The sequence below is a fragment of the Zonotrichia albicollis genome, chromosome 2 (genome assembly GCF_047830755.1).
Source record: "Zonotrichia albicollis isolate bZonAlb1 chromosome 2, bZonAlb1.hap1, whole genome shotgun sequence".
Taxonomy (NCBI): Eukaryota; Metazoa; Chordata; class Aves; order Passeriformes; family Passerellidae; genus Zonotrichia; species Zonotrichia albicollis.
The window spans coordinates 67,994,811-68,018,871 of NC_133820.1; the positions used below are offsets into that span (position 1 = coordinate 67,994,811).

A 24,061-nucleotide genomic window follows, 5' to 3' on the forward strand; every position below is an offset into this window, starting at 1 on the left:
GTAGGCGGGCCGGGAGCGAGGGAGAGGGAGGGACGTGGAGCGGGCAGGAGGCGGCCTCAGCATCGTCGGCGCGGCGGCGGCGGCCGGGCGGGCGTGAGGCGCTGGAGCCGCGGCCGCAGGTGGGAGCGGGGGGCGCGGCCGGGGGGAGAGGTGTCCGTGCCTGCTGGGGCGGCGGGAGGTGCCGGGATCTCCCTCCGCGTTCAGCGCTTGCCGAGCCGTGATGGCAGCAGAGCCCTGCCCTGAGCAGGGACATCGCCGGCGTTTGCCGTCGCCGCTGCCCCCCCTGCCCCTGGCCGGCACTCGGCGTGGGGGTGCAGCCTCTGCTGCAGAGCCGGAGCACGGAGCTCGCTGTGCCCACTCTGCTACCGCTCTTCCTCCTTTTACAGCGAACTGTGAAAGACCACAGATCAAAAATCTTCCTCTTATGCTTGTGGAAGGTTTTTCTGTTGTGTTACTTAAAAAGCTAGCAGGCAAACAAACGATCCCCCGTCTAGTTAGCACTTTTTAAAAGCACATTTCCATTGTTGCTGAGCTCTGCTTTTCGGTGAGCTTCTCTAGGCGTGCCAAGTCGGGAGGGAAAATAGTTACGAATATTAACTGTAGAGTCTGCAAAACAGATGGAGAAGCGCGGATAACGTAGTGGTGACTGTAATTCTGTCTGTTACTTCCAGGTATTTAACTACACCGAAAAATGAAAGCTTTCCCATCATGTCTGTCCATGCAGTAGCGCTCGCCAGCTTCAGCAGAACAGAAGTCTTCAAACACCCCTGCTCTGAGAAGGTGAGGCAAGGGAGTCCTCTGAATGGTGGCACAGTGTGCTCTTAGCACAGGGGAGTTTTGGATCAAAAACCAGCTTTTCGTTTCAGTGGATGTAGTAAGTTATTTTTAAGTGCTGGTAGAGTTAACTTGGGACACACAGTCCCAATACTGAGGTGAGGGAGGAAAGAGGAAAAGACAGACTTCTTTTATTGTCTCTCTCCTTTTTTTTTTTCTTTTTTTTTTTTTTTTTTTTTTTTGTGTTATGGCAGTGTGTTGTGCTTTCCATGTGCTTCTGTTGTTGTTGTATTTCCTTATCACTGCTCTTCAATCGCGCTTTTTTTTTTTTTTTTTTTTTTTTTCGGTTATTGGAGGGGACAGTTATGTGGCTTTTTTTTCCCCCTGTGATTTAGTTGAAATCGAAGCATCTGGAGAGTAAATGGAAATTGTACCTGAATTCTCACACCGTTCGGATAAGAGCTGAGAGATGGGAGCATTGTTTAAAAACAAAGATAAAAGTCTTAAAACTCAGCGCCCTTAACAGCTATGCTTACTGATAAAGCACTTGTATTTATCTTGCTGGGCAGTTGGGATGCTTGCATCCTAAGAGGTAGAATCTGTTAATTGCTGAGAGTTTGTTAATTATATTGAAAACAGTTTTGACCATATGATGTTTATGTGTATAAAGCCTGCCTACATGCCAGTTTCTCTAAAGAAGTACCGGGGCGGGGGGAAACAAAACACTAGCAGATAGTGAAAAGAGTATTTTTCTAAGCACTGGCATAATCAAACGCTAAATATTTTAAGTTAAACGTACTGTTTTTGGTTTGAAACATTATTCTTCAGTTAAAAGGGAAATTCTCTGTGGGTTTTAATTTCTTCTGCTTTCCGTGAGTCTCAGGGGTATCTGGACAAAGCTGTACTCTGACTCACCTCACTGCTCCACATAGGAAGTGTAAAGGTCACCAACCCGGGGTGGCCGAGGACAGCACACCTTAACTCCCTTCTCTTTTTATGGGAACACAGAGTTCAGGGGAGGGTGAGAGGAGTCCTGGTCGTGCTTCAGTGTGCCGACATTCTCACTGATCTGGGGGAAGGCACAACACCTTGGTTAAGTGGGTTTTAACGACGTGCATGTGGGAGCAGGGCATCCCTTTCATTTCCCTGGTTTCTGTGGTGTGCTCTGCAGGTCCATGACATACTTGAGGCAGCAGGGAGGTGGGGACAAATTTTAGGTCTTCACAAGGAATTTATGAGCTTAGGGAGGATACCTGTTGCTTTTCTGTCCTGAGTGTATCAGAGTCTCTTGTTGAAATTAGCCCCTGAGTATCTGCACTAAATTGTTTCCCTGGTTCAGCTTACAGTGGTTTGACAGTATGGTAAATCCAGCTTTGAGGGTAGAAATACTGAATTGGAAGCATCATGACTGCAAAATGTGAAGAGCTGATCTGGTATAAACCTGCTTAGGCAGTTCAGATGCATTCAAGATTTTGGTCAGCTTATACTGGCAGGCTCCTGTGCCAGGTCGAGTACTATCTATCTGTGTCACCTCTTGCATTACGCTGGGTCAGTCACGTTGCTGACATGAACCGCATGCACTGTGTTCTATCAATTTAGGTGACATGACCACACTGCTCCCAGTTGTTAGAGCTGGGAGATAAAGCAGCACATGGGTCAGATATTTGTGGAGTTGGATCCTCATAGATTTAGCTTATAATTTGTATACATCTAAAACGGCCAATACTTCCAGATACAGATTGGCGGTTCCTTGAATTCTTTTCCACTCCATTACTGTTGTTTTGGTAGATACACAGGCATCCTATTCAGCATTTTGTTCTCATTTGTGCCTTATGCACATGCTTAATCCTCCTGATGTGGAGAGTTTCTTTTGGTCACCTGCCTTCTGGAGTGAAATGAGAGATGTAGAGCTGAGATGTGAGTGCTCTCCAGATAGTGTGTGCTTCTGGGGAGATTTCCAGGCAGCCAGAAATGTAGGCAGTGGTTAGGTGACTGTCAGCAGGCTTCAGAAAAGTGTTCTTCCTGCTGGGATGACTGTGTCACTGAGGGTATCATTAGCAGAGTGCTGTTATCTTATAACCAAATTGTCTGCCTCTCTGTTCTCGTTATAGTTAAACCACGAAAGCCTAAAGGTGGCGTTCACTGACTCGGCGTGTTCTTCAAATCCCTCTGTGAGGATTAGCTGCCTGGCTCCAACGCCTCAAATCTCTGTTCTCTCAGGTAATGCCAGTTTGTCCCACATTGCCTCCCTTGGGGGAGTTTTACTGGTGCTTGTAGTGCTAGCAAAAGCTATTGGTGTTTGTGTGTACTAAACAAGTCTAGTTTGTTTGAAGAGGGTTCCTTGCTTATTGGCTTTGAGGGTGGTACAACATCAAAATACATTATACAATTTGCAAGTATGGGTGGTTTTTGCCTTTCAATGGTAGTTTGGCTGTTTTAGTTAATGCTGACATTTGCATGTGAAGGTGGATTAGGTTGCCCAGAAAAGCTGTGGATGCCCTCTCCCTTTAAGCGTTCAAGGTGAGGTTGGAAGGGACTCTGAGCAATCTGGTCTACTGGAAGGTGTCCCCACCTACAGCAGGGGGATTGGAACTAGATAATCTTTGTGGCCTCTTTCAGCTCATAAAATTTTACAAATTTTTTGTTATAACACTACATGTTTTGCACAGAGAAGGTGATGTTTGCAGCCCAAATTTAGGTATTCCTGTGCAATTGAAATGTCAGTAGTTTTCAAAGTGTCTTTCTTTCCCTGAAAAGTTTGAAATGTATTTGTTTGAAAGTCAGCTAGTTTTAATTTTCCCATTCCTGTCTTTATATTGCCATGGCTGGCTACATTGGCAAGATGTTTGTTTGCAAGTGCAGCCAGTAAAATGTGCAGTTTTGTTCTATTTCTGCAAGAGCTTTGTCCTAGCAAGTGGCAGGTGACTGATCCCTATTACTGACATACTCTGGCTGATTTTGACCCGGCTTTACGAGGTTAGTTTTATTAGCAGCTCTTGCAGTTTTGGTTATGTATGATGATGATTTTTTTTTTCCAGTTTTTTCTTGATGAGCACTGGTCTTTATATGGACTTGCCATTCCAAAAACCATTGGTTTTGATCCCTTCTTTAGTAAACTTTCTAATCATGTTGTTTGCGTGCATGTAGGCTTCCAGGTGAGAGACTTATGGAGAAGTTTATTGTTTTCCAGTGAGATATGTCCAAGGAGAGCAATCTCTGGGCAAAGTCTGGAGTCTGCAAGACTTCCTCCTTTTTTCATCACCAGTGTTTTACAATCCTTGTGGTCCTAACTAGGAGTTCTTTGTCCTGGAAATAATTCTTCTTGATTGTATCTATTCTTAGAATTTTACAACTGACTTATCTTCCCCAAAGGAGATTGTTATTAACTTCATTGTGTTGCTGTAGTCAATGGTTTCTTCTTGAACATAGACTTTGTGTCTAATCTCTCAATTACTTGGATTATGGCAGTTCCTCTGAGGCTTTTTTTTAGTTTGTTTTTGGGTTTTTTGTTTGTTTTGTTCAAGGTACAGGACTTCAGTTTATTCTTCAAAAGCTACTGGTTGTGGTGCACGCTTCTGTGTCCTGCTAATGTTGCTGTATCTGCCACTAAAAGCAGTTTTTCCATTTTCTGTTGAACTGAGTTTTGCAGTAGATCACATAGGACCTTGTCAGTGCTTTTCATTCTTTCAGAGACATTGTAATGATCTTGGCGTGACAGGGCTAAGTTTGTTATGGTTTTGGCCAAGTGTTGCCACTCCATGAATAATGGGACTGAAGTTTACTTTAGCCATTTCCAGTCTGCCCAAACTGAAACACACAAGCACGTTGACCTTGTGTTACTGAGTGTATTTTTGTTACTCTTTCTGCTCTATTGATCTTCCATGTGACTTACTATAATGTAATCTTCTATTGGCAACAGGGTCAGTACTTGTTCTAGTAATAGTTTTGTTATCCTGTTTTGTAGAACAGTGATATTTTTGAGCACACTGACAATCAGTCACCATTAAAGTCTTAGCTAATTGTGTTTGGATAGCAGCAGAATACTTTACTGTTGGTTTATTACCTAGCCTTTATCAATGACAGAATTCCTTCCTGAGTGCAGAAAGCAAGAGGTTTTTTGCAGAAAGAGGCAGCAGTGAGTGGTGAGTGACTTCAGCTGTCCTGTCTTCTCTCCTGTGTAAAAAATACTATGCATTTTATTCATGTTGTGTATTAATCTTTTCTTAATATTATTTCCTAACCTCTTGTTTTATTGTAATTTCTGAACAGATGAATGTTCAAGGCCAGCAGTGATCGGACATGCTGGAAGTTTTGGATCATACCCAGGCAGTGCTGAAGCTATCAAAGACATTCTCATGTCTGTTTTAAATGCATCTGGTTTGAAGCCCTCTTTGGTGTTGGAGCAGAGCACAATGCAGGGAGCTGAGCATCCGGACAGTGATGTGGAGCAGTGGGAAGAAAGCAGCACTGGGGACAGCCGTGATGACAGCGACAGTGATTCTGCACATCACAGCACTGTCTGTACACAAACAGATATTCGGTTTACCAGGCCCCGGGCATGTTGGAACAACTCAGACTGTGATTCCCCCAAACCTTCACTGGATACTTTCCCTTGTCCCCGTTATACTGATGGAGATCCTGCTGCTTCCTCCTTGAATGGTTTCACTCTTTCAAGCGTGTCCCCTCTGAAGCGTGACTGCTTTACCCAGGTGACGTTAACAGGAGGCACCGTCACATCCGCTGTTGTGCATTCTGGAAAAGAATCTTGTGCCTCCCCTGAAAGAGACTTGGCTTTCACAAGGTTGCTTTCAGATTCAGCTGTTGGTAAAGCAGATCTAGTGAAATACCCGCATTCCGTGGAGCCTGTGCCTCTCAGCAGCTGCGACAGCGATTCTCCCAGTGGCCTTTCCCAGTCCGAGCCAGTCAATCCAACAGGTAACTTTACACCTGCATTTTTGGTGTAAGATCTCTGCAAAGAGGTGTAATTGAAGTGAGCCTTATTTATGGGGATTGCAAATAAAACAGATGCTGTCACTCAAAATAGGAGAGAGGGGAGAAAGAGCTTAAAAACCAAGGAGAACCTGAGGAGTGGTTGGTGAAATGAGAGATGCTTATGCTTTTGCAGTAGGCATCTCTCAGGATGCAGAAATGCTTTTGTAATATGCAACTGTAGATAAAACGTAGAAGTTGCTGAGCTGTGAGAAATGTAGAGCATCCACTGGATGAGCTTTCTACCAGCTTTATCTTGTCTTCACTGTTACCCTTTTCCCAACAGCAAATAGCATGGATTGGGTAGTGATTCATTGGTGTGTGTGGGATTGTGTTGTGTTTGGCAGCAGCTGGAGGAGAGGAAGTCCTTGGATTCTGGGGTTTTGGAGGTAGGGCATTATCATCCAGTTTATTATGACTAAATTGGCTTGTTCTGCAGTGGGACTGTTTTTCCTGTTCTCCTTTGCAAGTGCCCTGAGGTTTTGGAGACACAAACCCCTATCGGATGTAAAACAGGTTCTTTATACCTTTCACCAGTTTCCAGCTGAATGGACAATCCCTTGTGTTGTCTGTGAAGAGGACTGGCTGAGGGCTGCTAGCAGAGGGTGTCCATTGAGCAGGGTGCCTTCTGTCCCTGCAGTGTCAGGGGGTTTTGGGCAGTGTAGGTGAGGAGCTGTTCAGTGGGAAAGTTCAGCACGTGTCCCTGAGATGGCCGGGGGAGCAGCTGGCCTGGCCTTGGGACTGTGGGGCCTCCATGAGGTGTGCCAGCCTTCCTGGGCTGCAGGCTGGGGTCCCTGCCCTTTGGCTGAGGCAGCCGAACAGTCCCCTCCTGTTTAACACCTAATATTGACAGGAGCAGCCTTTGGTACAGTGAGATGAAGCATTTTGGGTTTGTTTATAAGGGATGTTAGTGGTATCTGAGGACTTAAGGCCACAAAGATGTTCTGGTGGACAGAGCACCTCTCCTATGAAGACAGAGCTTGGGTTGTTCAGCTTGGAGAAGGCTCCAGGGAGACCTTGTGGCAGCCCTCCAGTACTTAGATGGGGTCTTATAAAAAAAATAGGAAGAGTGACCAGATATTAGGAAGAAATCTTTTACTATGAGGGTGCTGAGGGACTGGCACAAGTTGCTCAGGGAAGTGGTGGATGCCCCATCCCTTTCAGTGTTCAAGGCCAGGTTGGATAGGGTCCTGACCAACCTGGTCTTGTGAGTGATCTTTGAGCAACTTGGTGTAGTAGGTGTCCCTGCCCATGGCAAGGGGTTTGGAACAAGGTTATATTCAACTTCTGTTCCAATCCAAACCCCTCTATGATTCCATGATGATAGATTATGAGCTTCATAAAAATATTGCAGCTGAGGTCAGATTTTTCTACTGGAATAAAGGCAAAGAGCAGGGAGTGTTCATCCTGCCTTTGTATTATAAAAGAATAATACAATGTCTAGGTTTTGTTGGTTTGTTTCGATTTGGGTTTTTCCTTCTCCCTTTGGTCAGTAGTAGTCCTAACGGTGACACTCCACTGACCTCCACTTCCAGTTTCTGATCCTTTCTAGCTGTTCACCCAGAACTCCTCCAAGGTCTAAGCTGGCAGCAAGGTCTCAAACAGGCACATGCCACTGCAGGACTGTGTGCTCTTAGTAACACCTCTGTCATCTGGGACAGGCTGTTGTCATCAGCCAGTATGTGACGATTGTGGCTGTTTCCTCCTGCTGGGTGTTGCGTTGGCTCCGTGCCTTCGAGAAGTGCCCAGCAGGGAGAAGGAAACCACACCCGGCAGTTGGGGCTGGCTGAGGCCAGTGACACGTGTTTGGAGAGCTGGCTCTGGAAAGCACAGCCCAGGCTCTCGGGGTCAGCGAGGCACGTGTAGGAGAACAAATACATCGTGTTTGACTCGACCTTCTGGCACGAGAGGATGTGTCACAAGCTTGTGTTGAGGCACTAGTGCTGCTGGCTCTCCAAAACAAAGGGAGCAAGGAATGTGGCAGCCAGGTGATTGAAGAGCATCCTTGATTTTACTAAAAGATACTCCTCATAGGAGGCAGGATCCTGATAGACACTTCGTGATGTGGTATGTTCTGTCTGCCTTAAACTCAGGCCATTTCTGTACAAAGTGAAAACTTCTGCATTTCTTCATTCCTTGTTGCTTTTAACCATTGACTCGCTACTGGGTAGCTTGGGTAATGAGATCTCATTCTCTCCTGCTCTGTCCGGTACTATGAGGATGTGAAAAGTGAATAGCAAAATGAAAAACAAGAAATATAATTCCTAATTTGAGTGCAGGAGTTGCAAAATAGGATTTGCTGACTTGCTGTCTTAGAGATGATGGTTTCTCACAGGAGAATTGCTGAGGGATGCACAAGATACAAGAAAACTATGTAATATCACTTAAATTAGGAAAATTTCTTCTTCAGTGGAATATAATTTTTGTTTAGTGGGATTTTCTGCTGGTCCCCTGAAATTCCTGCTAGGCTGCGTTCGTATGTTTGAGGCTACCAGAGAATGGCCCTTATTCAGCCTTTTGAAAAGGCTCTGTCACTGTTAGTGAAGAGTTTCTGACTGAGTTTAGTGTTTTCTGGGGGCTTTATTGTGGCCGGTGTGTCACTGAGTTCACAAGCTTGTTCTTGCTTTTAACCTCTATGTGCATCCAAGTCACTTCCTTCTCGGGCTTAGGGCTCTTTCCCCAGCCCCAGCAGCCTCAGGCAACAGTGCTCAGGAGAAAAGGGTAACCAGATAACTTTTCTGCATCAGACCCAGAGTTGCATCCCCTTGCTCGATGTGCTGGGCTCCTTCCCTGTGCTTTTTTTACGCTCTTTTTTTACTTAATGATGCAAGTGGGATGCAAGAGGTAAGCAAAGGAGAGAGCTCCCATTAGATTTCAAAATTATATTTAAGATGAATTGGTCTTATTATGTTTTAAAGAGAAAAGAATAATTTTCCCATTTCCTTACTTCTGCTTATTATTTTTAGTTTAGAGAGTAATATTTGTTATCTTAACTGATGAGAATGTAGTCTATTATCAAGCTATAGAGCTTACCTAGTAAGATGAATCATCAGGTAGGTATGAAAATAACTTAATTAGGCCGTTAAATGTGTTTTGAAAAGTCACATTGTCAGCCTTTCTGTTTTTCCTTCATGGTGTACACAATGGAGGTATTAATAATTCTGTACAAAAACTCTCCATCTGTGTCGCTCTGCTTGAGTGCAGTGTTGACTTTACTGCCTGATGTCATCAAGGCTCAGGGCAGCATAATGGTTTCTCTAGGTACAGCAACATAAAAAAAGACTGGATGTGGCACTTGGTGCCATGATCTAGTTGAGGTGTTAGAACATGGGTTGGACTCGATGATCTTAAAGGTCTCTTCCAACCTAGAATTTCTGTGATTCTGTGAAATAATCCAAACTAGGCCTGAGAGTCAGTGTCCCTCAGTTGGAGAAAAGCTTTACATAAATTATGATCATATTTTGTGGGAGCTCTTTAGCCTGTGACTTTTAAACCAATTTAGGAGGGGTGTTTTTTAAAAAATAAAAAGCCATTGATTAAGTGTGCTATTTGCAAAGTGTGTAAATGGTGTCTGTGTGGTGGCCCTTTTCTACCACATGTTTTATCCTGTGAACATCATGAGGGTGAAACAGAAACTCTGCGAGTTCAAGGTCCAGGAAGAGGTAGTAAGCCCCAGTAAAAACCTGACGTGTTCTCTGCTGCACAGTGAAAAGTTCTTATTGGAGAAAAAGAGATAAATTTTATTTCACATACTCATCAGAGACTACTGGGGAGAAATTCTGGGGAGAAATACTGTGGCTAATGCCACAGTTGGACATAGTACCATTCAGTATGGGTTGCATTTGGAAGCAGGAGGGACATTTCCTAGGGGTATGGAAACGTAATGGCAAAATGTTTTCCCAACTTAGTGTTTGCAAACACAATACCAGCAGTGATATGGGGAATTTAAGGTGCATCTCTCTGCATGCCCAGACAGCAGTGGGATTTGTGTTTCTTCCAGGAGCTGTGAAGGAGCAGAGTGCAGTGTTAGCTGCAGAGCATCGCTGCAAATCCAGCCTCAAGTTCTGTTTGTGGTTGTCCCCAGCAGCTCAGGCTGTAGCTTGGAGAGAGCTGTGTGGGAGTGCAGTGCTGCTGTCACAGCACAGCATTTAAACTCTGTTTATCTGGTAGTTGATGTTCATGCTTCATGTTGCCAGAATAGGTCAAATGACAGCGTGTTTCTCACATTTTTCTCTGCCTTAACTTCCACCACAGCCTCCAGCCCCAGTGGGTTCAGTTTTGGGGAAAAACCCTTGCTTTGCTTTCTGTAAGTCCCAGCATGCATCGTGGGAGCTGCAGAGAAAGTAACTAATAAAAGTTCTTGTTATACCCTCAGGTTCTACTTCTCCTTTGAATATAAGTGCTGTACCCTTGAATCGTTCACTGCAGGACGTCTGCATGCTTCCAGAGGATGTGGAAAAGGTGAGGACATCAAATGCTATTATCATCATGGTTTTTACGTTTTATTGTGGCAAAACCAAATGACGAGAGGTGTTTCTTAATAAAAGAACTTCCTGATAGATGTACTAATCTTTACAAATACTCTATTTTCCCTCTTCTTGCCCTCTATGGGTGAATCTACAAACATAAAATGCCTATTTCATAATTTGCCTTCTACTCTTGACCCATTAATTAAATATTTTAATTATTTTTAAATAATGAAAATACATACAGGAACAATGTATGTTTCTGCTTTTCATTCCATCATTTCCCCACACATTCCTTGAAAGCAAACTGTAACATTAGTAACTTTAAAATTATATTAGAGTATGTTACATAGAAGTTCTTGCAGCTGCATGCGTGCATATGTATGAGATTTACCTCATGCTTTTACTGTCAAAAGATGGGGAGAGGATGGGGGTTTTTTTTTGTGTGTGCTGATGATAAGCATATGAGATTTTTTGTCAAAGAATTACAGTATGGATACCAATAACTCTTAAGAGCTGCAGTAATTCAAGCAGTTTCTCATAAGGGCCTCAAACAGTCTTAGGTGTGTTGCCAGATAGGCAGTCCACTCAACCCTGTAAATAGATCTAAAGATGAGGAGTTAAAGCTGTCACACATAACTCTGTGTGCTAAATATTAATCCTTTCCAACAGTGGAAAAAGAGGGCTTAATGGATTGTAATAAGTAGGATTTAATATAAAAGAGCTTTAAAAATGTGCCTAGAAAAGGGGATTTTTTTTCTGGACTGTGTGCATGTTGTCCCACGTCCTGGGCCCCAGAGGTAATCACCATCTTTGTGCACAGCACTGGTTTTACCAGAGGAGCAAGTTCTGCCTTTGGTTTGAAGCTCTCAACATCCATAAGGTGCATTTCAAACAACAAAACCCACTCAATTAATCACACACCAAAACTCGATGAACTTGAACTAGCTTTTTGTGTTGCTTTTTATGAAAGGTGTTTCAGAAAGGAGACAATGTTTCTCCATCTTTATTGTGGGACCTAAAACAAAAGTAATTAGTTTTCAGACACCAGGAGACCAGTGAGCTGGTATCTGGATTAGAAACCACAATCTGAGTGTTGAGTGAATAAAGATCTTATCAGCTACTACTACTGTGCAGAGATTGGGGGCTGATGTGATTACAAGTTAAAAGATAGCAAAAGCTTAATTATGAGCAAGGCTGCCTTTAAAATAAACCCAAAGAACAAAAAAAAAAAAAAATCCAACCAAACAAAAACCCACTAAATTTCAAATACTTTTAGCTTGTGAAATAATCTCTTTTAAATGAGCTTAGCTTGGTCTTATCTTATGCAAGCTGTTACAGCTCTAGAGCTCAGTCCCCAAGGGGACTGGGTGCTAGAAGCCAGCTCGCTCTCAGACCAAGGCTGAGGGTTAGCTCTTAGCAAGCAGGGAGATATTCAGCTCTTAGTGATTAGGCAGCTCTTGTGATTTCAGCTTTGCTTGCTAGGTAGCTTTTCTCTTGGCTTAAGGCTCCAGCAGACGGTAGAGAGAGGAGAAGCAGAAGACACTGGCTGTTCTACGAGTATGGCTTTATTGTAGGGGTCTGTGAAGGGTCTCAGCTCTTCTTCTTCCGAGTTAGTAGGGGTACAGTATGCTACTTTTATACCCTTGGCCTGGATCTAATCCTGACCAATGGCAAAGGTGTTAGAGTGACTATAAGTGACCAATAGTAGGGTTTAACACAATATTGCCTTACATGGCTATAGGGATAAGGTACAAGGCGGATGTCCTTGGAGACAGGAAAATTCTTTGCCGCTGTGTCAGCATTCTATTCTCCAAGGGGCCCTGGCTAAACCTGAGGGGTTTACTACACTCTTTCAGCTTTAGGACTGAAAGTTAACATCCATGTGGTGTCAGTAGGTCCTGCAGTTGTAGTTGTGTGCCAGGAAAGAAATGGGTCAGATAATCTTAAAGGGACTTTCCACTGATGTTAGTGGGAGAGGACAGAAATGAGAAGGTTGGTGTGTCACAGCTGAGTTGGGTCTGCTTTGCAGGGTGAGGGAGCTATCAGTAGAGCAGAGCTGAAAGCTGATAGTCATGCTGAGTACAGGAGTCTGTGTGTTCTGTTTCATGTTTTTCAATGCAGCTCTCTCAGATACACTCATAATTGCTTTTATCAGCAGGGCATGCTGATAGGCTGTGTTCTGCCACTAACTTGAGACTTCTATCTTCAAAGTAGGAGATAACTCCCAAAAGGAAAAAAGGATTTTAAATTATTTCTTTGCTAATGGAAGGATAGCAAACTCCTGGGCTCCTGAAGTTCACTGAAAGTTGTCTCTGGGGAAACTGGGCACCAAGCAAGTCATATTAATTAGTGGTAGGAAAAAGATAAGTCTCTCCAAACACCCACAGGGACTTGGGTGCATTCTTATGCTGAGATTAATCTTGTCTACATGTATTTGTCTGTGAGCAGTAAGAAAGCTGTGCTGTCTGTTGTGCTCCTTAAGATTTAGTTATTCCTATACACTGATGTGTTTCTTCATGGTTCCCATACAAGTTGAGGGGATATAATGAATACTGATGTTGAGTGGTACAATTTTCTGAGCATAAGCCACTTTTTTAAAGCTTTAATCATCCTGCACTCAAAAGTCTCTAGCCTTGGATACTACCATAGCTTTTAGATGTAAGTTTGTTTGCACATGGCAGTTGAGAGTGTCCTGGGTATCTCTGGGTTACCACCCTGGTGCCTGAGTACAACTATCTGTCCATGATGTATCCACTTCTGAGCTGAGACTGGTGTGGGACTTGTGCCCAGACCATCAGCAGTAGCTCAGGTGGGGCTGGTGGGGTGCTCTGTTAGACTCAGAAAGCAAGGGATACAGCAGTGATTTAGGAAAGGAGCCCCAGGTGTGTGTCTATGTCTCAGTGGTCCCTTTTCCTAGAGGATGGGTGACCAGGGCAGGCAAGATGGCAAGAGGCATCACAAGGAAGTGTTGTCTGATTTGGAAATGCTGGAGTGAAACTTTGAAACAGCTGCCTTTTATTTAAGGCAGTGGGAAGCCCAGGGGAGCCAGGTTCTCACTTACTCTTATCACAGACTTTCTACCTAGGGTTGAATTGCCCATGTAAGCTATCTCACTGCATATTTCCCACCTCACTGCCCTAACTCCTAACACATGAAAACATTTTACCAACTCCTGTGCTTCCCACCACCTGAAGATCTACACTCCATTCAAAACTTGCCACTTCTGGCCCCATCCAGCTAGCCTGTGTGCAAAGCTGCTCATACACATTGACATGAAATTAAATCATATTAAATAGGTTACTTGGATGTATGCTTGCATACTAAATAATCCAGTGTAACTAGAAGACTGCATCCCTGAAATGCTTACATATACACCAGTTAGTCGTGCAATCAAGTTCATTTTTATCTAATACATGGGTAAGATAAAGTAGATTGGATGTTATAATCAAGGGTGAAACAATTATCTAGGCAGTTGCCTTTTGCATACTGTTCCTGAATTGCCCTTGGGGTGATGTTTTTGAGTTTAAATAAAAGGTCAGACAGGCTTATATTTTTATTTATAGAGTTGAAAAAGTATGGGAGGAAAATGATACATTTTACTTCATCTTAACTAAATATCAGCTGTGCTGTGTACTAATGAGGGTTCCAATGTCGTGTCCAGGAGAATGCACACTTCTTTGTCGCAGATATGATTATAGCATCACTAGAAAAAATGAAATGTAATATCCTCAGCCAACAACAAGCAGAGTCCTGGGGTGTGGAGGAAACAAGTGGATCAGATGGCAGCTATCACACTGACTCAGAATTATCTTCTTACCCTGGAGTGAAGAAGTCTGATTCTTCTGTTACCTCTTCAGACAGTGGTTATGAAGGCAAGTTACTTAATTTAGAATGTAACCTTGTTTTAAAGCCTTTGCTGTTTGTTTCTGTGCAAGAAAATACTAAACAAATTGGGGCATTGCTTGGAACGAAATCCTCTGTCACCTTCTTTGACAGAGGTCTCTGGGGAGCTGGGTCCATTAAGGGTCATTATGCCACAAGTGTTTTCCTGTGGGTCACATACTTCCTTTTGCCACCACCTAGGTGGTTCACACCTATGTTTTATAAATTATAATCATATTTTACATTAAAATTAAAATGTAGGGTTAAATGCCACAAAGCCAAGCATGACTCCACAGAGCATGCCTGTAGCTGGCTGTTTTTCTCTCTGCTTACATTTTTTTTTGGTAGTATTTGCAATTTGTGTCTTTCCTCCTGTGTTTGCTTCTGCAGTATGCAGATGAGGAATGCAACCAATGTGCAATTGGTTTGAGTGAGACTCTCCAGAGTATTCATTCACATATAGTTTAAGGCAAGATAATAAGTACTCCTGGCATTATTATGCTTTAGTCAGCACATGCATTTTTAAGTGGATTTTAGTCTCTTGAGTAGTACAGATCTTAGTGATGAATCATGAGTCTGAAGTGACACAAAGTCTAAATTACATAAATTCTGTGGAAGAATGAATGGTGTTCTTGGACATGAAAAGTGGAGAGACCACTGGCAATATAAAAGGTTTGGGTTTATCTCTGCAAGATTCTGGTTGAGAAACTGAGAGACATACTGTATGACAGACTCCCAAGAACTGGCCTGCTCTGTGTATGTATAAAAACAATTAAAGTTGCTCTGTAAATGCAGTCAGTGTGCTAAAGTTTTGGCAAGTGATGAAAAATGTAAGCATAATTGCAGCTACTTATAAATACTGGAACAGTTTATCTGATCTTATCCTTGTCTTGGGCAGGCTGTGCTTTGCTGCCTCTCAGCTCCCCAGTGCATCTACCATCACATCAAGAGGTTACCAGATTTCATTGCCACAGTGACTCAGAGGATGAATATGTAATTATTGGTAAGACTTTAAAATTGTAACTGCAGAAATAGATATATTGCTCACTTGAATCTATTCTATTGTTTGGAAATTCTCTTGATTTAGTAGATGTTATTGTAGGAGAAATAACATGAGAAAATGGAAACAGTTATGTATGTGTAGGTCCTTATTAGAACACATGCAGAAATATCAGACTGCTACAGGATTTCATTTCTAGGAAAGAATATCTTTGCTGGTTTGAGAGCATGGTGAGCTGACCCTGGCTGGACACCAAGTGATCACCAAACCACTCTGTCACTTCCTTTCTCCACTGGAAAGGGATGGAAATCAGAACAAAAGGCTTTAGGGTTGGATAAGGACAGGGAGATATCACTCACCAAAAACTGTCACAGACAAAACAGTCAAGGTAGGGAAATTAATTTATTGCTAATCAAATCAGAATAGGATAGTGAGAAATTAAATTTTAAATCACCTTCCACCTCACCTCTCCCTTCTTCCTGGGCTAAACTTCTCTTAGGATTTCTCTACCTCTTGAGGCTTCCCACACATCCTGTCAGGAGCCTGCTGCAGCATGGGCTTCTTTCCTCTGGATCACAGCCTTCTTCAGCATCTTCCAGCCCCAGCCTGGGCTCTTCCACAGGCTGCAGGGGGATCTCTGCTCCCCCATTAATCCCCATGGGCTGCAGGGGCACGGCCTCCTCACCATGGTCTGCATGAGGAGCTGCAGGGGAATCCCTGGAGCTCAGAACTCGGGCTTCTGGAGCACCTCCTGCCCCTCCTTCTCCACTGACCTTGGTGTCTGCAAGGCTGTTCCTCACACATATTCTCACACCTCTCTCCAGCTGCAACTGTGAAGGGCTTTTTCCCTCCCATTTTGGCTCTGTTATCCCACAGACACTACCACCGTGGCCATGGGCTCAGCCTTGGCCTGTGGTGTGTCCATTCTGGAGCTGTCTGGCATTGGCTCTCAGATTTGGGAGAAACTTCTGGCAGCTTCTCCCAGAAGCCACTGCCATAGCCCCTCCTGCTACCAAAATCTTGCCATGCAAACCCAACAGATGGACTAAAATTATGTCTAAGAATTAAACCAAAGGAACATGCATGAAGAAGGTGTGAAACTGGCACAACCTCAGTCAGCTATAGCATAGTTTGAGAGAATTTAGGACATGATGATAATTTCCTAATGAAACTGATTGACTCAGTTTTAGGCAGCCTCTCCCTCTGCTTCAGGACTAGAGCACAATATCTCTGTTCTCTTACATGGGCTTTGCTTCTCTTTAGGACACCCTGAGTTTCATTTGGTTTGCTTCTGATTTTTACACATACAGAAATAGAAACCCTGAAAAATGGCCTGTGCAACTTTTAACCTTTGTTTTATCTTTTCTTGATAACAAATGGATTTTTATTGTTCTCTCTGGTCTTAGAGACTTACTTTTTCCTCTCATCTTTCCCTGATCTACTAATGAAGAACAAGCTCCCAAAAGAACTACATTCCTAGCATCAAGAGTTACTTTGAGATGTATAAATGAGGAAACATTTGTCTTGAGAGCAATAAGCATGGTCAAGACTAACACTACCAATGTGAACACCTTGTTGGCATAAGCATATTGTGTCCTTAATGAATAATGAAGTGTGTCCTTTAGTTGCATTAATCTCACCTGTTACTAACATGTTTATAGCATTGACTGGTATGTTTGTGATTGGGGTCTCCAAACCTCTGTTAGTGTCCAAAAAAGCTAATGTGGCCTCTCTTGGCTCTGTGCTGTTGAGTGACTTCTGTCTGGACCTTGACTAGCAGGCATTTATTCTCTCCTTACCGTTTCAGCTCTTGAAGGCAGGCTGATGGTGATGATAGGATGCAAAGGTATTAGGGAATATTCTTCATCACATCAGGGATATGCAGAGGAGATAAGACTCCTTATGCCTGTTTTGCAACCATGGCTGAGGTTATTTCCCACATCTAGGAAGGGTGTTGGAAAGATGAATATATTTGAAACTGACACTGTGGTAACACAAAGTATTTTTAAAATAATGCTGAGTAAGAGATGCTTTGTTTCTTAAATGGTTTGATAAAATTTTCTCCTTTACTGCAGAACTTGAAGACCTTGAAAATCTGTCTGTTGCCCCTGATAAAAGGTGTGTATTTTTACTACAATAGCCCTGTGGCTCTACCTTTTCTGCTGGAGCAGCTTTCTGATGGTTCTTCTGGCTGGGGCAGGGAAAGTTGTGGGAGTGGTAAATTGAGCCCTCTCAAGGAAGGGGAAGGAATGCTGCTTGACAGCAAATGTCTCTGGTGCTTGGCTTAGCAGTGTTTCTCTGGTCCCCTAGTCTTGCTGGAGGGTGGTGTCTGTGCCTCTTCGAGGGCCTGGGTGTATCAAAGAAAGAGGTTAGGAATGAAGGAATGGGAGAAAACTTTTCCTGGGTGCAGAAAAGGCAGTGGAGATACTGATCACATGCTGCTATTTTTCACTGACAGTATTCCTTACCTTTCAGATCATCTTTTGAACCAGGCTGCAATTCTGCTGAAGCAACAGCGCAGGAGTTGTGCAGAGCTTTCAGAAAATATTGGTTGCAGACAGACTCTGCAGTTCAGCTGTCTGGTTGCCTGAGCTCATCTAAGCAGAGAGTGAGTCTGATCTGAAAACAACGAGCTCTTTATTCACTTCCCCAAATAATCATGGTCTCACTGCAGCTGCTTCACTGCTAGGGAAAGGAGGAAGCTACATTAAAAAAAAAAAGAAAACAAATACACATGAGTGCTTACAGTTTGTTAGTTCACTTCATCTAAATTTTTAGAAAATGTCTTCTCTCTCCAGCAAAATTCAGCACACGTAAAACATGTAGTTGTGAAAAATCAGGATGTACTTTCTTCTTGGACTGATATGAGGGAATTTGAGGGGGGACTACATGCAGGTGAAAACTGAACTTTAAAATACTGGAGTATAAAGGGAGATAAACATCTCCTATAGCATTTAACATGTGTCCAGTTGATGGGCTGGTTGTCTTCATGAGCTTGTCTTTCCCAATAGTCTGGGCTGAAAGAAGAGATTCCAAGAGAACTTGAGTCCAGTGTGAATCTGGCTGAAGAAATAAAGATCATATCCAAGTTGAGAGGATCTTCTGGCTGGTCCCCACCAAGATCACAGATTATATTTAATATTCATCCTTCAGTCAAGTAAGTGACTTCATCCTTCCAATTTTGAGGAATCTGGGCATTGTCATTTAGTATAGCATGGGGAAGGCTGATGGAAGGAGCTTGGGTGATTAACAGATCTAGTGCATGTGCAGATGATCTGTGAACAGGTCTAGAGCTGGTGCATGGCACAGCCTTCTGCAGTGTCTGTCTCCAGCCTCACTAGAAAACAGCTGGCCTCTTTTTCCCTCTCTTGGCACGTCCTGGTTAACACAGCATGTACAGTTTTCCATGTGATAATGCACGTACTCTTTAGTGTTACAGTGGCAGTGTACTTAGCTCCTGAAAAATTCATTTTGTGACACTACCTGGAGAATATTCTTGCCTCTCCCTGCTGTCCTGCTAGTATTTTATGGATAGCTGGTTTTCAGAAAGTGGGGGCAGGCAGCAGGTCATGTGTGAGGAAATGGCTGTCACACCCTGCATCAAACGCTGTGACATGCAGACAGTAAGCAAACTGGCTGTTCCCTGTGTTGCTGCAGGTACAGTTGCCTTTTCAGTTGCAAATGTGAATTTCCCCTCTCCAAATCCTATGATACTGATGCCACATTAAGAAATGGAAAATAATTTAGTTCTTTCAACAAGTGTTAGGGAATCTCTCCATGTGAAGGTTTAGGAGGCAGCTCCTGAGGTGGACGTTCTCCCTGGTGCCAGTGTTAGCTCTTTTGCACTTTGGAATAATGTTAATTAAAACTGTCTTTTGGGTGTTGAATGGTCTAACTCTTTGCCTCTGTGTACAGGAGAGATGCAGTGGTGGCTGCTCAAAACTTCACGTGTGTTGGCTGTGGAACCCCGATAGAAAGCAGTAAGTATTACCACAACTGGCAAGAAACCCCTAATAAATACAGTGCTTGTACTGTTATCAGTACTCTAACCAGACTATAATCCTCACCAACACAGATGTACCACAATTTTAAAATTATCTGAGCTAGAAGGAAAGTCTCATTGTTGGACGTGCCTGCAATAGTAAAGCAGACAGTTGGATCTTTCCGGTGTCTGGAATTTTTCATGCAATACAGAATACAATACTTGATAGATATCCTTCTCATAAACCACAAAAATTTGTAACAGTCATAAAACAGAAAAAGAAAAAACAAACTATACCAAAAAAAAAAAAAAAAAAAAAAAAAAAATCAAGCTTCCTGGCTGGAAAGTGCTGGTTTTGCATAGTCCAGTTGTTTCTTTTAATAATTCTTTCCCTGTGCCAATTTAGACATTGCCAAAAGTCTCTTTCTGGGGGCTGTAGGCAAGCTTCTGATTCCAAGGAATCTGTGGCTTTGTTCTTTTGGAGTGTCTTTTTAAAACTTTTTGTTTCTTTAGATCTTGATGACAAAACCTTTCCTGTTTTTTTTGTGTAATTCCTGATACTTTGTGAGAAGTGCTTGAAAGCACAATGTTTCACTGAACTGACAAACAGACCTTACCTAAGAAATCTTTGAAGTGGCTCTTAAGTCTCGCTCTGGGTCAGCTCACAGGAACAGCATTTGTGGGGTCCTGTAAAGCATCAACAATCTATGATGGCACATTAAGTTGAGCAAATAGGAGATGCTGTAATAACTGGGAAAAACCCACAAATCTCTTGATGTGAAAAAGTATTGTACCAACATGACTCCAAAATTGGTGGAAGTATTTTTGTTGTGTATTTTACATAGTGTTTCTTTTGTGGTTAAATCAACAGGGTTTTTCTAAGATGTTATGTTGATAATTATAATCAGTTGAATAAATATGGAAATGAGGAAAACTTTCTGTTCTTATGCCAAGCACAAGCCTTGTGCATGTGTTCACCACAATGATAAAACCCTCTACTGAAAAGAATAAAACAAAAAAAATCCCTTTCGCTTCGTTCCACTAGATCTGAGTTATTTAGACAGGATAGGCATACAGACAAGAGTTATGTCCCGTAAGTTTTTAAAAAACTCAGAATTTCATTGCTGTCTGCCTGCAGAATATATCAGGAGACTCCGCTATTGTGACTACCTGGGGAAGTACTTCTGTGACTGCTGCCACAGCTATGCCCAGTCCTCTATTCCTGCACGAATACTTTCAAAGTGGGATTTCAAAAAATACTATGTCTGCAACTTCTCCAAACACCTACTGGACAGCATATGGCAGCAACCCATTTTCAATGTGTCATCTATTAACAAAACCCTCTACACGAAAAGTAAAGAAATGGACAGGGTCAGGGTAAGTGTGGATTTTTTTAATTTGGAATTTTTGGGACTGAGACTTTCAGAGAGAAGTCCTTAGGGCAGGATGTCCTGCGTGTGTATGGGGTAAGGAGAAGGGTTGTCTTTTTCTGACTTACCCATCACCACTTCTGGGACTTGCCTTCTTTTCCCTCAGGTGAAGGGAGCAGAGAGAGGCATTTCTAACCTATGCCAGAGGTCTCCTTAGCCCTGTTTTCTTTGGGAGGTGTTTCCTTAGTGTTTTCCAGTTTTAGTGCATATAAGGGAGATGGTCTCCAGCCGTAAATATTTACATTTTTCTGGCTTTTGGCTGTTTGAAAAGTTCTGTAATTTTGCAATGATTCCTTAATTTTGTGGGCCATTTGGGGAAACATCCTTTGCTTCTGTAAGAGCTGTACTCCTACAGCTTCATAAAGAGTGTTCTGCTGAAGATTGCAAGTAGGCATGTGTTCCCTTCTTGGCTGAGGAGTTTGCCTGGCTTACCTGTTCTTACACAGGTGTGGGTCTAGCATGCATCAAGACCTGCAGCCAGTTTTGGCATTAGGACTTGCTTCACTTGTCAGGGAATAAAAATAGCCTTTGCCTGCCTTTGGCTTTCGTGCATTAGAAAATAATTTGTTTAATGCTATGCTAAGTGTAAAATCCCTTATTGTAGGTGTGGCTTGGTGTACTTGCAAGGGTTGCAGACTCAAATAGTGGTGTTCCTCACATAGGAATATATAAAAGCAATGCTTTTGACTTAAAAACAGCTTTGTTTTTCTCCTCCATCTTTTAGGAGGCGCAAGAGCAGCTTTTTCATTTAAAAAAGCTTTTGAAAACGTGCAGGTTTGCTGAAAGGTATGGACTGTGGTTATGCATGAAAAATAGCTTTAAAATGTACATTATGTGCTTATAGAGCCTTCTTTAGAGACATTTGGGTGCAGTTTTCAATAAGTTGATATGATCGTTAGAGAACTCTAATAAAAAAACTGCCTTCTATTGCACTGCAAATTTGAGTGAAGTACAAGTTTTATGTGGTAACTGTTTGTTGTAATATAGTTTGGTTTTAAATGTTGAGCCATTTTAGTTAGGTGTGTATTTTTTCCTGTTCTGTTTCTCCTAGGTTCTTGTTCCTTAAAATGTCCAAGATACTTAGCTCTCTGAGAATACTTGTCTTTAAAAATATGTTGGCTTTTTTAAATTAACAAGAGTTTTCCTTGAGCATTTAAAGATTTCTTCCAGAAATCTGTCATAATGCTCAATTCAGTTCATTTTTTAAAAATATTAAAATGAAAGTAATAGTAAGCAGTAGTGATAAAGACCAATAGCTCTATTTTCAGTGCTAACCTGCTCAGCACAAGCATAGTGTCACCCAGTAGTAACCTGTGCAGGATAAAACCCCTCAAAGTCCTCTTTGCAAAGCAAATAAATAAGCCTTGCTTATTTTATTAGATACTATTTGGGATTTTGCCTACTGTTCCTGAGGCAGCAGAGAGCCTTTTACACATTATTTAAGGATTACTGGGGTAACTGTGTATGGCAACTCCAAAGCCTGAGGAGTGCATGTTTAAAGCAGAGAGTTTATTCTAAATCCCAAACCTTCCAATTTTTATTAAAGTGATTTCAAACTGGGAGGGGAGGTAGATAGCAGGAACTTGCCATGTATAATCCCCATGTGACTAGAGAAGTGAAAGATGCTTATTCTGGAAATACACTTGAAAAACAACTTTTTGTAACTTTATTTTGGTTTTATTTCTCTTTGCAGTGTACTGAAAGAATTTGAACAGGTTCCCAGCCATCTGACAGAGGAGCTGCATCTCTTCTCACTGGATGATCTGGTGAAGATCAAACGAGGGCAGTTACTGCCCCTTCTTAAAGATATTCTGAAGAGCTCCACCTCTCATGTAGATGGCTGTGAGGTAAGGAAAAAACAGGGATTTTAGTGTCCTTGCAGCTGCTACTGTAAGGAAATATCCCTGCTGCCATTCCCAAATAATTTTTACTTATATTTAAATTCAACCCTTTTGCTGTTGTTGTAGCTCTGTCAAGCGAAGGGGTTTATCTGTGAATTCTGTCAGAGTGCAGACCTGCTCTTTCCATATCAGACTGCCAAATGTAAAAGGTGCCCAGGTATGTTCCAGACTGAATGTTTTTCTTTCTTCCTTGGGGGAATTTTGGTGCATAAAACCATTTAGACTAACTTGAAACAGTGAGAACTAGCTTCACTGAAAGCATGCATATTTGAAAACCTGCATGTGCATTTGGAAGCCATGGACAGCATGCATCCTCAAAAATCAGCTTGTGGCAGCTGTTTCATATCAGTGGATTTAGATAGAAAAACCAGGCATTTGCCTGACCATGGGGGAGGCTGTTTTTTGGATCTAGGCATGAGAGAGCTGTTTTATCAGATCTTGCCAGCATTCAGTGTAAATTATTACAGTGGTGGTGGTTGTCCCAGCCTTGCACTGCTTCTGTTTACTTTTGTGCTGATATGTACATGATAGAACACGATTCAAGGAACAGAGCTGTTGATTAATTTTTTTTTAATTCTATTTTTTTTCCTGTAAATGCTACTCTGTGTGTATAAACAGAGTGCAAAACATGCTTTCACAAAGCATGCTTCAAGTCTGGAGGCTGCCCCAAATGTCTGCGGATCTCAGCTCGGAGGACTCTTTCAGAAACTCCGTGACTGGTGCCTCAGTGAAACTGGGTTCCCCTGACTGCTGGCTTTAGAAGATGCTCAGAGCCAAATCTTCAGGTGCATGATTAAGTGTTAAATAATGTTGTTTTAGACATTACTGTTTTTAATGCATGTCTCCTTTATGGGGGGTAAAATAAAAAAAAAAAAAAAAACCAGAAAAACAAATAACAAATGTCAACTTTCATTATTGTCATTGAAAACTCATCCTGAAGGAGTTTCATCTTAATGGTGACAGACTGGATGTTAATTTTTTGGGCTGCCTTTTGTTGCTATGTTTTGTCCTTGGATGTAAGATTTTTAATACTGTATTTTTTCATGTAAAAATGATTCATCTCTGTAATTCTGCAGATAATGTATAGATGGTAAGAAAGTGTTGGGAGTCTTTGCCTGTGTTTGATTTTGGAAATGGGGAAAAAGTGGTGAAGTACAAAATCATTCTCTGAAAAGCTCTACAATAAATAGAAAACACTTGTCTGCAAGTTTTAGGCAGATGCTAATCTAAAATTGTTGTGGCAAATGCTTATTGTGAACCAGTGAATTTTAAGTTTCTTTTAAACACAGCAGTTCAACAGCTTGTGCTGAGTTAACTTGGCCTGCTGCTAGGTGCTCTTCACACTTTACCCAGCTGCTCTCTCACCTCATTCCTCAAGAGGACAGAGGGAGAAAAGAAGATGGAAGAGCTCACAGGCTGAGATACAGACAGGGAGATCACTTGCTAGCTACTCTCATGGGTTAAATAAAAACACAAAACCTGAATTGGAAAAAATTAAATGCATTGTAAATTAGAAATTGAGTAGGGTGGTGAAAAGCAAAGACTAAACCAATAATTTTCCCTTGCTTCACCCACCCATTTTCCAGGCTGAACTTGGCATCTTCATTCCCGATTTTTCTACCTTACAGCCTGCC

The 24,061-nt window shown here is 42.3% G+C and overlaps 1 protein-coding gene across 1 annotated transcript; it reads left to right on the forward strand.

Annotated features, from left to right (window-relative positions):
• The first annotated feature begins 6 nt into the window (after positions 1-6).
• On the forward strand, positions 7-24,024 carry RUBCNL (rubicon like autophagy enhancer). The gene is made up of 16 exons (XM_005482372.4): positions 7-119; positions 672-780; positions 2,886-2,994; positions 5,044-5,709; positions 10,139-10,224; positions 13,894-14,104; positions 15,013-15,117; positions 17,190-17,232; positions 17,590-17,722; positions 18,126-18,271; positions 19,030-19,094; positions 20,235-20,473; positions 21,251-21,312; positions 22,220-22,373; positions 22,494-22,584; positions 23,046-24,024. Exons 2-16 carry the CDS (start codon positions 709-711, stop codon positions 23,141-23,143), a joined length of 2,280 nt encoding a protein of 759 aa, XP_005482429.2. The 5' UTR covers positions 7-119; positions 672-708; the 3' UTR covers positions 23,144-24,024.
• Positions 24,025-24,061: the final 37 nt, after the last annotated feature.

Coding starts and splice junctions, on each gene's coding strand:
- RUBCNL (XM_005482372.4), top strand. CDS start 709: ATGTCTGTCCATGCAGTAGCGCTCGCCAGCTTCAGCAGAACAGAAGTC. Junction 2,995..5,043: donor TCAAATCTCTGTTCTCTCAG/GTAATGCCAGTT, acceptor ATTTCTGAACAG/ATGAATGTTCAAGGCCAGCA. Junction 10,225..13,893: donor TTCCAGAGGATGTGGAAAAG/GTGAGGACATCA, acceptor TGTCGTGTCCAG/GAGAATGCACACTTCTTTGT.